Source organism: Oreochromis aureus, linkage group 22 (genome assembly GCF_013358895.1).
Source record: "Oreochromis aureus strain Israel breed Guangdong linkage group 22, ZZ_aureus, whole genome shotgun sequence".
Lineage (NCBI taxonomy): Eukaryota > Metazoa > Chordata > Actinopteri > Cichliformes > Cichlidae > Oreochromis > Oreochromis aureus.
Genome location: NC_052962.1, coordinates 1,206,352 through 1,220,768, shown reverse-complemented (window position 1 = coordinate 1,220,768; position 14,417 = coordinate 1,206,352). Strand labels below are relative to the sequence as shown.

General features: G+C 44.2%; 1 protein-coding gene across 2 annotated transcripts; it reads right to left on the bottom strand.

Moving 5' to 3' along the window:
* Window position 1: 1 nt before the first annotated feature.
* On the bottom strand, window positions 2-12,184 carry ube2e1 (ubiquitin-conjugating enzyme E2E 1). Of its 2 annotated transcripts, none has more exons than XM_031727229.2 (6): window positions 12,062-12,184; window positions 10,999-11,160; window positions 10,770-10,820; window positions 2,456-2,588; window positions 1,882-2,029; window positions 2-813 (listed from the first exon to the last, which is right to left on the bottom strand). In XM_031727229.2, exons 2-6 carry the CDS (start codon window positions 11,151-11,153, stop codon window positions 716-718), a joined length of 585 nt encoding a protein of 194 aa, XP_031583089.1. In that variant the 5' UTR covers window positions 11,154-11,160; window positions 12,062-12,184; the 3' UTR covers window positions 2-715. The 2 variants fall into 2 exon arrangements, with proteins under 2 accessions (XP_031583089.1, XP_031583088.1); XM_031727228.2 differs by lacking the exon at window positions 12,062-12,184 and adding an exon at window positions 11,680-12,026.
* Between the last annotated feature and the right edge of the window lie 2,233 nt (window positions 12,185-14,417).

Sequence of the window (14,417 nt, the reverse complement as noted above, 5' to 3'; positions counted from 1 at the left end):
GTCGCTTCGGTTGGTCATGTTTAATCCTTAAAGGGAGAAACAGTGCTGCTCTTCATTGGTACAGAACACAAACCACAACCAACATCCATCTAAACATGTCTACATGTGGAAACAACTTTCTCTAAGACCACAAGTCTGAGCGTGGCAGCAAACAGCAGAGCGGCCCTCGGTCCGAGCGCAGGGTTACCCCAGTGTTCGAGTGATTGCTCTCATATGCAGAACTGCTCAGGAGAATCAGCGCTGAGACAAAGTGTGAAAACCTTCAGACGGTCAGACTTTCACTTCAATATGTGAATGAGCTTAAGCAGAAATGGGTGCTGGTAAACGTTAGCTTCTCTTTATTCTCAGCAGCACACAAATACTGAGAAGTGCACACGTGCAGCCTGTAGCTATGGCTGCTGATCAGTGCGCTGGCTGCAGCTCGCAACACTAACTGGAAGTTTAATACAAGTGGAAATTTACACTGACATCACTGACTGGGAATCATGCTGTGACATTTCATCTAGTAGTTAAGTATTAATGTCCATCGTCAAGCACAGGCTAACTATTCAAAGAGGAAACACTAAATGTGCTACTGCCAGATCTGATTATAGTCAGGCCAAAAGATAACTTAAAAATACAATAAACAACATAATGTCAGGATTTAAGACTTCAGTTCCAAGATTAAAAAACAAATCCCCCTCCCGGGTCATCCAACCAGCAGCAGCTCGGGCGACTATGTGGCGTAGCGTTTGGTCCACTGTTTGGCTATCCTGTCGTGTTCGGGTCTGTTCGTTGTGTACTGTGTGGCGATGCTTCCAACCAGAGGGTCAGCTGTCAACAAAACAACACCACGTTACTTTATTTACACACCTCCATCTGGGCTGAAGAACTACAACAAAGTACAGCTGAGATACTTTACGCAGGCGTGTGTGGGTTACAGTTCTGTTTGGGAAGAACCGGTCGTCACAGGAAATGCTTAACACACACACACACACACACACATACACATGCGCGCACACACACACACACACGCACACAGAAGATGTAGTACCAGTACCAGATCAGCAACCAACCAACTTTTCAATCAGCACGTCTCACGATGATGGACACGTTCTTCAGTTGAATGTCGTGTGTGTGTTTTTTTGTTTTTAAGTAGAAGAAAAACCCCTCTGGCCCAGGACACTCCACAGTGCTCACTGTGGACACGGACTGGTTTGAAATACCGACTTACTGAGCGCTCAGAGCTTGTCACATTTATTCTACCATTGAAGCTACACGTCGTGACTGATGTAGAAGCCCAACGTCTTAACTGCTTGTTTGTCAAACCAGTACTTCCCACTGCACCACCATGCCACAGGAGTTTAACCTGATGAAATTACATTGTACCACAGCTTCCTTTGAATTCCTACATGTATAAAGCATGAAAACAGCAGGACCAAAGGTCTTTATTCATTTCAAAGCTGGATCACATAAAAATGGTTCTAATTTCAGGTTTCATGTGGCAGCTGTTGAACACACCGTGAGAGGATCAGGAGCAGAGGACCCAAACACTGAAATTCATTGAACTGCACATTATGTTAAGTACAAGAGAAGCTTTCCTAATGCGACTGAGGGCGAATGAGAGAAACAGCATTGCTGTCGAGCTTTTCAGACGTGCCGATTTGTTGGACTACTGTAAAGCTGCAGCAAGCCACACATGCATCTAAACTGATGACTCTGCTGCCAACGTTAGCACTCTGCTGTGGCTGCTGTATGTCAGAGTAGAAGCTACAACTGCAATGAAGACACTGGGCTCATCGATATCTGGACAGGATTGGATCTGACCCACGTACCTGATCGATGCTTCGATATCTCGGTTTTGTAAGTCTAACCGAGTTTGTATGCACGTGAAGCTCTCACCTGGGTTGCAGTCAGTGAGCAGGGAGCAGATGGACAGTAGGACCTTGGAGATGGTGAGGGCAGGACTCCAGTTGTCCTTCAGGATGTCCAGGCAGATCACGCCCTGACTGTTGATGTTGCAGTGGTAGATCCTCGTACGGAACGTCACCTGATCACACAGGTAGAAAGCACAAGTTCATGGGTTTAACCAAACTCCATAAAAATACAGCTCTTCATAATTCAATTTTTCAATTCAATTTTATTTATATAGCGCCAAATCACAACAAAAGTCGCCTCAAGGCGCTTTATATTGTACAGTAATCAAGTCTCACTCAAGATTCAATATTACAGAAGAGCAGCAGCTCGTGGGTTTCAAGGCCAGCACGAATTTCTACCCCCCCCCACACACACACACAAACTCTTTGAAAAGAGCTACACACGTGAGGCTAAACTGTTTCTACATGAGGTCTGACACTTAGTTAAGCTGCTAAAATTCATGTAGCTACTCTCCGCAGGACAAAGGCGCCCTCTAGTGAACAATATGAAATAAAACATTAGTGCATGTCTTTTGAATAGCAAGCATTCACAGTTTCACCTTGGGTGGTTTGAAGGGGTAGTCTGGTGTGAAGGCGATGTCCAGGAAGAACACTCCCCCCTCGTACACGGAGCCTGGAGGGCCCAGGATGGTGGACCTCCACTCATAGATGTTGTCTCCTTTAGGGCCGGCGCTGGAGAACACAATCAACAAGTATTTGGTCGTATTTCAATGATACACAAGCTCAGCACTGAGGTTTTTTTCAGTCTTCACTCTGGGTTAGAATGAAATAAAACGGTTACTTTGAAATATGTCTGTGAAGGTTCTCAGTCATCCAGGTCATCGTAGGCAAAGGAGTTTGCGAAGAAAAGCGTCTGGACTTCTTACTTAAAGAAGTCCAGACGCTTTTCTTCGCAAACTCCTTTGGTTACTTTGAAACTAAAAATTTGCGTACAGCAAATAAAGTATCACTGCACAATTCACCACAGTGTGTTACTCAGACAACCCACAGCTTTATAAATGTTTGTTCATCTTCGTTTGGCATCAGTTTTCTTATACACTAATGTGCCACACACACAAAACAATATTATCTTCCTGGCACTTGAAAGACAAGAAGTTCTACAAACACTACTTTAACAGTGAAGTCAGAGCATTCCCACACTGCACAGTTTCTCCACTCATCACAAACATACCTCTGACACTGGTACTGTGTGTTTATAGGCTTATGACCTCTATAAGGTGTGAAGGTGTGTATTAAATGGTTGTAGGAGGGTGGCACCTGCTCAACTCTCGCGCGTGTCTGGGCTCGTCTCTGCCTGCACGAGGCAACGTGAATGCACAACACTGCTGTAGTAATGATATCGCCACATTTTTATATCACGTTAAAATGTATAAAGGTGTTTTTGCAGAGGATGTAAGATGACACAGCCATAATGTACGCATCCTGGAAAACACCTGAAACATCAGTGAGACCACCGACTAAGCATCAGTAATGACAGAGGTTATGAAAAGATGATATCCAACCATCACACAGTGTCGTTCCTCGTCCTTACACTTCACACTAACAGGCTGGAACAAACACAGCACAGGTAATGCTATAATTGATGTCACTGAATAATCATGTCTCTGGAAGGAGCGGTCTCTGACTCAGCCAGCTGAAATGACCAAAAACCAAAGCTGACACCCGTGCTCTCCAATCAAAGGTTGCACAAATGATTGTCTTTGTTTCTGTATGTGGTATGCTTTTTGCTCTCAAATTATTTGGTAACAGCACATATTGATGTGTCATCCTGGAGGACCTGGGCTACCTGTCTAACCTCTCCAGCCAGTAGTGACCCTGACCCAGTCAAAAGGTGAGGAGTGGAAGCATGTCAGTGGGCTCCACCTGTACAAGCATTCCTGTTTGGGGCTGTCTCATTGTTGCAGCTGTTGTTATTTTCATTAACACTGAAACTGACTGACAGCACCCTCTGCTACTTAACTGACCAGATCAATATCCCAGTTTAACTGACATGAAGCTGTGCTCTGATTAAAGAGGACTGCTTTTTCTGAGTTGTGTACATGTGAGTGTAACAACAAAAGGCCTCAGTCAAGATCCAGATTGTGCCAACAACAGATATTCTATTACTTCCTATTAGGGCTGGGCGATATGAGGAAACTCTCTTTTTAGGCTTTATCGCGATATCTTAGAAATATGGTATCTAAGCAGATTCTTACTCTGGATGGCATTACCTTGGCCTCCAGTAATGCTGTGAGGAACCTTGGAGTCATTTTTGACCAGGACATGTCCTTCAATGCACATATTAAACAAATATGTAAGACTGCTTTCTTCCATTTGCGCAACATCTCTAAAGTTAGAAATATCCTGTCTCAGAGTGATGCTGAAAAACTAGTTCATGCATTTATTACTTCCAGGCTGGACTACTGTAATTCTTTATTATCAGGAAGTCCTAAAAACTCCCTGAAAAGCCTTCAGCTGATCCAAAATGCTGCAGCAAGGGTCCTGACAGGGACTAGAAAGAGAGAGCAGATTTCTCCTGTTTTGGCTTCCCTTCATTGGCTTCCTGTTAAATCCAGAATTGAATTCAAAATCCTGCTCCTCACATACAAGGTCTTAAATAATCAGGCCCCATCTTATCTTAATGACCTTGTAGTACCATATCACCCTATTAGAGCACTTCGCTCTTGCACTGCAGGCCTACTTGTTGTTCCTAGAGTATTTAAAAGTAGAATGGGAGGCAGAGCCTTCAGTTTTCAGGCCCCTCTTCTGTGGAACCAGCTTCCAGTTTGGATTCGGGAGACAGACACTATCTCTACTTTCAAGATTAGGCTTCAAACTTTCCTTTTTGCTAAAGCATATAGTTAGGGCTGGACCAGGTGACCCTGAATCCTCCCTTAGTTATGCTGCAATAGACGTAGGCTGCCGGGGATTCCCATGATGCACTGGGTGTTTCTTCTTCACTCACTATGTGTTAATAGACCTCTCTGCACTGAATCATCCTTGTTATGTCTTGAGCCCCAACGCCTGCAGAACCAGGGGGTGAGCTGCAGTTTAAGCCTCCATCAAGTCAAGTTTTTGATGTAAATATCAACATGTGTGGTAACCACAGAATCTCAGCTAAAAGCTCATTCCTACAACCACCAAACAGTTAAAGAGCAGTTATGTCATTTCGCAAAATGTATCTAAACACAAACAACAAAGCCATGAACTCTTGACTTCATGTAGCCAAACAGCACCTTGTCTAAAAGCTGAGTTCTCCCAGATTCCAAAACTGCAGGTTTCGTCACGCTCCGACCAAAATTCACTGAACCAGCAGCAAAAGAAGAGCACAAATATACTTCACATTTGATAAACAATAACATGGACTCAGCGATAGTCGTCGTAGTTCGTCTAACCAACACTGGAAACATCCACAGCACACACAATGACCTCCCCATCTATAAAAATTAAAGTGCTTCCACACTGTGTGAAATCAAATTAATAAAACAGACAGTAGTAGGCTGTTTGGATTATCCCAGGACTTCTGATATCAATACTGTCAACACTGGGAAAGGACAAGCTGGAACTAATTCATGACCTGATGATCCAACTTTAAAGTAAAAATTGTGGAGGGGCGATGCTTTATCTGGCAGGATGAAGCTCTAATGCAGTTCATTCATCCAGACAAATACTGAGCAAGGCTGATGGTCTCCCTGTAATTAGTTACATTTGGGTAATGAATAGGATTACATAAACCTCCAATAAACCCTGAAGTGATTCAGTATCAGTGTGTATCTTGTATCAGGCTGTGGCTCTCTCCCAGCTGTCCTCTGACATTGTTACCCTATACACAGTCTTCTTGTCACACTCAAAGCCCACGTTGAGGGCTGTTCCCTTTTCCCAATATTCCTGCCTCGGCACAGAGTCCACATTAATCAGTGCTCATGTTTGAATGAGCCTCTTATTCTGCTCCAACTCAAAACTTTGCTCTCTCTCTCAGAAACACTGTAATAAGCCTCCTGACTGAGACAGTCCGATGACTGCAGAGAGGAGACTCAATACAACAGCTCCACGCTCCCTACAGTACCTCCAATTTAATCTAACGGCATCAGCCTGTAAATGTTCTCTCAGTGCTTTATGAAGATGATACAAAATGAATATCATGTTGTAGCGCTGATACTGCCTCACTGAAAACGATTCCAGAGTGATACATCATCCATCCTAAAACAAAAACTATTCTAGGCTCAAATAAAATGGAAATCAATAACCAGAAGACAGAAAACATCCAGACATGTACAGGCTCTCATCGAACCCACACAGGCTCCAAAACTCTTTCACAGGTTATAAAAGCTTTCAATACCTTCTTAAAATCATAAATCAAAGAGAACCTCACGTGCCTGTTTACTTTTGACCACGAGTACACCTACAGTAGTAGAGCACTACCATTTTCTTGCCATCAACAAGGGGAGGATGGAGCTCCGTATTCATCCTTTATCCACCATCCCTCCCTGCACACGTCCAAACCACGTCACCTTTTGCTCTCTATGGCTACGTTCACACTGCAGGCGAAAGCGCATCAAATCTGACTTTTCTGACCCTATGCGACCCATATCCGATCATGGTCTGACAGTGTGAACGGCACAAATCCGATCTGGGTCACTTTCGTATGTGGTACTGAATCCGATACATATCCGATGTTTTAGAAAGCGACTGCTGTGTTAACGGTCATGTCGCATTAAATCCGTCTTTTACGTCACTGACACAAGACAGACGCCAATTATCAGCGCCGGAGAAGACATCGCGAACGCTTCCTGGCCATCCAGTGTAGATGTCAGTGAAACTGTTGGGAAGACAACGTTGGAGAAACGTGAACATTTTATTTTTACTGTATTTTCTGCAGATTCTGACAGAAATCTGCAGATTATCCTTTGAAGCACCGCTCCTCTAAAACAGCAATAAGGATCATTATTAGGTTATTTACATTATTATGTAAATAACAAAATAACTTAAAGCAAAAATCTGGAAACGTAAAGTCCGAAGTCTTTATATTAAGGACCATCAGTCAAACAATACTGTTTGCTCTGGGTCTAAACAGAGCGCGTTGTGTGTGACGTCTTCTTTTGCGCATGCGGGCCGCTTTGAGCGTTCACACTGGAGCGCGTTTGCTGTCGCATTTTATTTGTAGTGTGAACAAGCAGACAAAAAAATCGGATTTGATCAAAAATCGGAATTGAGCATTAAGACCTGCAGTGTGAACGTAGCCTAATAGTGTCTCTGAAATGCTCCACCTGAGCTGTCCTTCTTAAGCACTTCTGTCTAATCTTGTTCAGTCTGTAAATCTTAGCGTCTTCAACTCTGCCACTTCCAGCTTCGCCATCTCCACCTTGTAAACTTTGTCTTTCACAGGTTTTTAAACCCACCTTCACTTCCTCTACTGCTTGCAGAGTCGCTGTTATAACCGTCTCCCTCTGGTGTGTTCTGCCTGTACAGCTCTCTGCTCACTACAGACCACAAGCATCACAGCCCTCTGAGAGTCCTGACCTCATCTGTCAACCTGTCCATCACCACAGCAAACAATCAGGTGCTCAGGGTCAATCCCTGATTTAATCCCACCTCCATCTTAAACCCATCTGTCACTGGTAGCATGCTCAGACCTTCTCCATGTGGAAAGCAAAAGGTATCTGAACAAAAGCTCAGATGTATTTATATGGCTTCTAAACTGGTTATATATTTAATGCTCAGATTATCAGTCACACATACATGTTACTTGGTCCAAAGAAGGTATCAAAACCCAACGGCGTCAGTTGCTGACAGGTTAGAGGAAGTGAAAGACTTATATCTGTGCAGCAGCTCAGCACTGCTTTATGAGGCTGTCAAAGGTCAAGGAAGAGTAAAGACTGGGGAGCAGGATTTATATAGCTGTAAAGAAACTGTTGCAGACACGTGGACCGAGATGGCCACTGTTATTAAACAGAGGGCTCATGTACATGTGGCTCACATTAGGAACTGCCTGTTTCTGTAGCTATGTGATTAGGAGGACCAACAAGAAACATGTTAAAATAAATAATTACTAAACCTCAGCAGCACTAATTACCCTACTGGACACAACTTGAAACTTTCCTCAGCTTCCCTGTGCACTGACCATGGAATGTCAGGAATCTGACAACATTCCAAGAGGAGATATGATGTTTGCAAGCACAAGACAAGGACGAGAGAAAAGGTGGAGAATTCGGAAGTAAGCACTAAATCAAAGAGGCAGCATGGAGATAAACAGGAATGAAACCAGGAGGCAGTACGGCTGTGACGCCTGCAGGGCTGTAGTAAAGGAAAAGGGGCGTGTGCAGGACTGCCAGTGGTCAGTGTCTTAGTGTTAACAGAGGAGCACTGACGACGAGGGAAACTAGTCACAAGACTTCTCTCCAATGTCCAATTTAAGACGGGAAGCTGACGAATTCTGACAGAAATGAGACGACAACCAAAATGACTCATCAGCATGTGAGCAACATCTGCAGAGCACAGCTGGATCATACGGTGATGAGCAGACTGTAAATGAAGCAGGAAGAACCCAAACTGTGAAACTGAACAGAATGATTCAGAATGAGAGGACACGCACGCCACACGCACGCACACACCACACGCACGCACGCACCACACGGCACACACACACACACACACTCGCGCGCACGCCACACACACGCACACACCACACACGCACGCACGCACACACACACACTCGCGCGCACGCACGCCACACACACGCACACACCACACGCACGCCAGCCACACACGCACACACGCCAGCCACACACGCACGCACACACACACCACACGCACGCACGCACGCACCACACGGCACACACCACACGCACGCCAGCCACACACGCACGCACACACACACCACACGCACGCACGCACGCACCACACGGCACACACCGCACGCACGCCAGCCACACGCACGCACACACACACCACACGCACGCACACACACACACACACACACTCGCGCGCGCGCACGCCAGCCACGCACGCACGCCACACACACGCACACACCACACACGCACACACCACACACGCACACACGCACGCCAGCCACACGCACGCCGCACACCTTCTTCTTAAATGTGTTCGGTGGGGTGTGAACAATCACTAAACAGAGTTTTGTCTGAAACAAAAGTTTCCAAATCATTTCCATCTTCTAAAGACAACTAAGGAGAGAACAGCAGCAGCTCGGTCAAAACAAAGACGGCATTGTGACAGATTAGGAGCTAATCTGAGGAGCACGGTGAGAATGTTAAACACCATTCAGATTTTCTTCTTCATGTTTTGTTCTCTTTGACGTGCTTAGACCTTCAATTTCTATACAAAACTAAATCAATAACTTGAGGACTGAACCTGCAATAAATCAAAGGATGATATTGAACAGCCAAGAAGCCTATGAAGGAGTCTGGGAACATTACTGATCGCTACCTAGCCGGACTCCTCTGACCTAGAGGTCAAGGTCGCAAGATTTTTAGTAGATGCACCTGTGGTATAAATTTTAAACTCTTGAGCTATAGCATTCACAAACTTGGTCGTTCAGGTTGTCCCCCTGGCCGCCCAGCAGAGTCCCCATCCCATAAAAAGCTTATCACATCCTCAACTCACCGGCTGAAGCACAAAGGAGATACTGATGCAGGCTGAACAAAGACTGGTTCAGTGCCAGTGTGGGCTAATCGGTTTGATGAGCTCTCTGGATATTAAAGGAACAGTGGAAACATAATTTAAGGGTCAGTGGGTAAAGAGGTCTTGTTATGCACAAGTTCAGTGTGTTGGATGTGAGCTGTTCCACATTTGCTGTTAGAAGCTAATCAAGGCTTTTGTATTTGTCGTGTCTTCTATATCTGAACTGCAGGTTTATACCAACTTCAACAACACCCCATCAGCCATTTACAACTGAGGGGTAAAAACAGCTTAGGAATAAAGACGGGTGTTCAACAATGTAAATGTCAATGTAACATGCCATTTAATCACCTTGCCTTTAATGTCCAGATATCATGACTGCAGATTCAGACGAGATCCCCTCCTACAGGAACCCCTCCTACTCCTACACCTGGCTCGGCTCGGAGCACTTACTGTGTCAACAAAAACAAAAAACCTGTACTGGTTTTACTTCAGCGGCACAGAAGAATCAATCCCATGATGATATACCACACAAACAGACTTAAGGAAGCTCTACAAAGCCAGGTGTGTGCTGACTGAAACTCCTCGGCAACATACAGGATGTTAAATAATAGCAGGAGACTTCCAGTAGCTGCGCCACATGCAGCACATGCTGATCATTCACTTTTGCAGCATGTGTCTAAACCTGCCAGACCCGTCTGACACACCGCATTTGGCAAACAAGCTGTTCCACTGGCAGGAGACCTGAATCCCCACCAGGAGCCTGTTCTTCCAAACCTCTAGGTTCCACAGATGTACAGCGAGCAGGTGTAGATAAAGACCTCCACCTGGACATCTTTTGATTTTCACTCCAGTCAGCCAGAAAACAGTCTGCTTTCAGTGTAGCCTGGTTATTTTATTTTCATTTTGAATGACACAGCGTTTTCAGTGATATTCTGACATAATCATGAGGTCAGAAGTTGGTTTTTCTTGTTCAACAACCACAAATAAGACAGTTAAGAAAGAGCATTATATCAGGATCTATTTAGGAAGTGCTCACCAATCATTTGTTAGCCCACAAACAGGTCTTATTTTTATTCCACTCTGGCAAACAGACGCCGACATGAACATGAATAAAGAATTCTGTACACTGACAAACTAACTTGTGACAGATCATAAAGTCTTTATTCGAGAAGAAAACCGACCACAGCGCCACTGAAACACACGTCAGTGAGCCAGGTGTTACAAATGACTCACCTGCAGTTTGGTGGAGGGTCCAATGTGATGTCAGCCAATTCCTTCTGAATTCTGCAAAATCAGATCACAGTCAGTGAAATGCATTACTGTAAGGCCACAAAGAGGAATGACAATAACCAGAAACAAAGCTGCTCTGCAAAAATCACCACAAACCGACGCCTGTAAGAGTCACGTCAAACTTTCCACCCTGCCAAAGCTCTTCTACTCCACCCAGCATCACTGCACTCACCTCTTAGCACTGGTGGACAGATGTTTGGAGGTTTTGCTCATGCTGGCTTTACTTTCCCTTTTCTTTGGGGGGTTTGCCTCCTGCTGTTGCTGCTGATGGGTCGAAGATGAAGAAGAGGAAGAGCTTGTGCTGGCACGGGAATCTTCATCCGACATACCGAGCCTGGGAAATGAACATTCATTTTAAAACGATATTTCATAATAAAACGAAAATATTGGAGCTGCTGCAGGACTCGGGAGAACACGTCTCCGTACTCTGACGTATTAAAATGCCCCTACTACAGCTGACACGGCCCACTAACATGCCCACTAACATGCCCACGGCTGCCACTGAGCTGTTTAAGCTCTAACTGCACTGAAACATAGAAATGTTCATAGAATACATGCGTTAACTGTAATCTGTAACAGGTTGGCGTTTTCTATTTATATACTGTAAAGCTATAGTGTGCAGCCACGGCTGCTTCCATCACATTACGAAGCAGGCCTGGAGCAGACACTGGCCGAGTAAACTGGTTGGACTAGTTTAAATCCTCCCCATGTGAGGAGCACTTCCCTCTGTGACCTTAGCTAATGTTGGCTGTTATTTTTAGCTTGTTGGGCTGCGACAAAGGAAACCATCTGATGGAGCAGTTGGGCCCGGTTCTGATCAACACCAGGGACCAAAACACCACCTCACACCGACCTGTGAGTGGAAAAGCAGAAACGCATCGACGGGGCGATGTCGCAGTCGAACCCCGATGCTACACCTCAACGATGTTCAGCTGCGGGAAACTTTGGGATAAAGGAGTCAGGAAGCTCCTTCGGTGCTGCCAAGCTGCTTTTCAGGCCTCACATTACGACGTCAGAAAGAAACAAACAGAACCCGCCGTTCGCTCAAAGCTTTTCCTCGCATTTTTAAAGCTACATCCGTCGACACTGACCCAGCCACAGGATGCACACAGTCCTAAACTCTCCTCTGACGATTAAAGGGGCGCGTTTGTCAAACGAACGCCCTCCGCAACATACACACGACACGCAGTGTTACAATATTATGAGCCGTTATACAAATATCTCCTGTTAGATACCTTTCTTTGTGTGTGTGTGCAAAGCCTGTGCGCGCGTGCCTCCGCCGCCTGACTACACTCACCGCCGTCAGGTTCACGCGCTACAGTACGGAAACTGAAACTTCCGGCCGAAGTCTACAAAATAAAAGCACATTAAACTCATGGAAATAATTGGTCACACACAATGACTGTAGAAAACACAAGAAAATACATCAGCAAAAGAACAAGATAGTATATATTTATCCTTAAAAGTATAATACCTTATATGACCCTTTCAAAAATGATATTAAAATGAAGATGATAAAGATACAAAAGTTGTTGTACTGTTAATTATTATTATTTTATTCACACACCTCTATTATTCACGGGGCCCACTTTACTACATACAGTACTGTATAGGTCCATTCTAGTGGGACCCTTTAAAGACAAAACATTTTTTCTGCAGCAAAAGTGCGAAATTCTACTACGACTAATAATAATAATTTTAAAAAAGAATAATAATAGTAATAGTAGTGTAGTAGGTATAGTGGTAGTGGTAGTACTATTTTACTTTTGCAATTCCAAAATGTTGCTTAACCTATGTTGACATTATATTTTTAATTTTTACAAATACACAGGGTTCATCCTTTTGCTTGACCTAAAATGATTGGTATGGGTCTTGAGAAGTGTATTTATATATGTTATGAGGTGTCAACAGCTGGATTTGCCAATTGAGATGTGGTGCTTTTATTTTGTAGGTTCTGACAGTGTACTTCCTGGTACTATTGCGAACAATAACAAAAACCAACTTGGCGTTCGCAATGGCTCTAGCGCGCCTCTGACAGGAAGTATTGGTCCCGCAGCTGCCACTAGTCGGCGGAGTTTCCCTTTTGGCTTCCTGCCATAAATCATTCATCTTCTGCGTTATTCGGTGTTCTCACGCATAAGTTGGTTTGGATTATGCGCCCAAAGTATTTGGCATAAAAACTATTTTGTGGCGTTTACAAAAAGATCCTGGTTTAGGTTTAAATAGACTGTTTCAACAATGGAGAAGCAAGGCTCAGATGGTTTGGACATGTGCAGTGAAGGATGATGGACACACTGGACAAAGGATGCTGTTATGCTTCTGTCATGCAGTCAGGGGCGGATCTAGAAGGGTGGCATGGGGTGGCAACTGCCACCCTAAAATGATCCCTTGCCACCCCAAGTGCCACCCCAGTTTTGCATATGACAGTGTTGTTTATTAAAATATGATAGCATTAACAGTTTGAGCGTAGTTACAGTCAACAGTGAATATAAATGCTAAAACTGAATATATTGCATAGTGTTCCCCCCCTCTACCATTAACAAATGGTTCAGCCCATTGCAGGACCGGCTTTTTTCTTGTTATCAGTAGCAAGCGATGTTTATGATTGTGCCAGAGCACATTTTGAACAACACCATGGGAATTTCGGATTTTACACAGGTGGTTGGATGTTACACTGTGGAAATGGAAGGAAGGTGAGTGTTATTAAACCTCTGTGGTCCACGGACACGCTGCACCTCCAAATCACATGACTAACAAGCTGCAGCCACGCTGAGTCTCTATTTCAGCCCACATTGAAAGTTCGGACTTCAAAGTTTTTAAATTTTAATTACAGGCCAGTAAATCCAGAGTTATGATAATATATAATCATGCTTTTTCTAAATACTGTCGTCACATTTTTATGTGTGTGTGTGTTTTAAGCGTTTTCTAAGGACAGCGCGAAAACAGTAAAGGAAAAAAGCACCGCTTTCCTATCGGTGTAAAATGTACCATGTCAACCAATTTTAAAAAAGTCAACACGTGGGATTTGGTTGTTTAGGGAGAGGGGAGAGTTTTTAGAGTGACGGTAACGGCAGCGAGACAGAGCGAGCGAGTGAGAGAGAGAGAGAGAGAGAGAGCGAGAGAGTTTTTAGATGTGGGAGATTTGTGACGTTTAGTGTGGAGTGTACAGTTAGTGTGTTGTGTTGTCTTGTGTAGTTGTTCTGTTGTGTAGTCGTTTTGTTTTGTGTGTCAGTGAGGGCACTAATGAATGTCACTAAGGCACATTTGCAACGTAAACACTGTCACTAAGCAGAAAACCAGCGGAGTGATACACCTGCTGTTGTCAGGACTGCAGGTTAGTCCCTGTGCTGCTCTCTGTCTTTTGGTGGACAAACTTTTTTTTACTGGCACACATCATTTGTGGGGCATCTTATTGCGACACCTGATTGTTCTCTCACTTTAGTTTTAGTAATATTTTTAAATGGTTGTACAAAATGAAAGAAACGGCAGGTGTATTGGCTGCATTTTAGATAAATAGTTGTATATGTTTACAAAATGTACAATTTATATTTGCATTTCAAGTTAAAAAATTTACTCAACATGCCTGTGGGT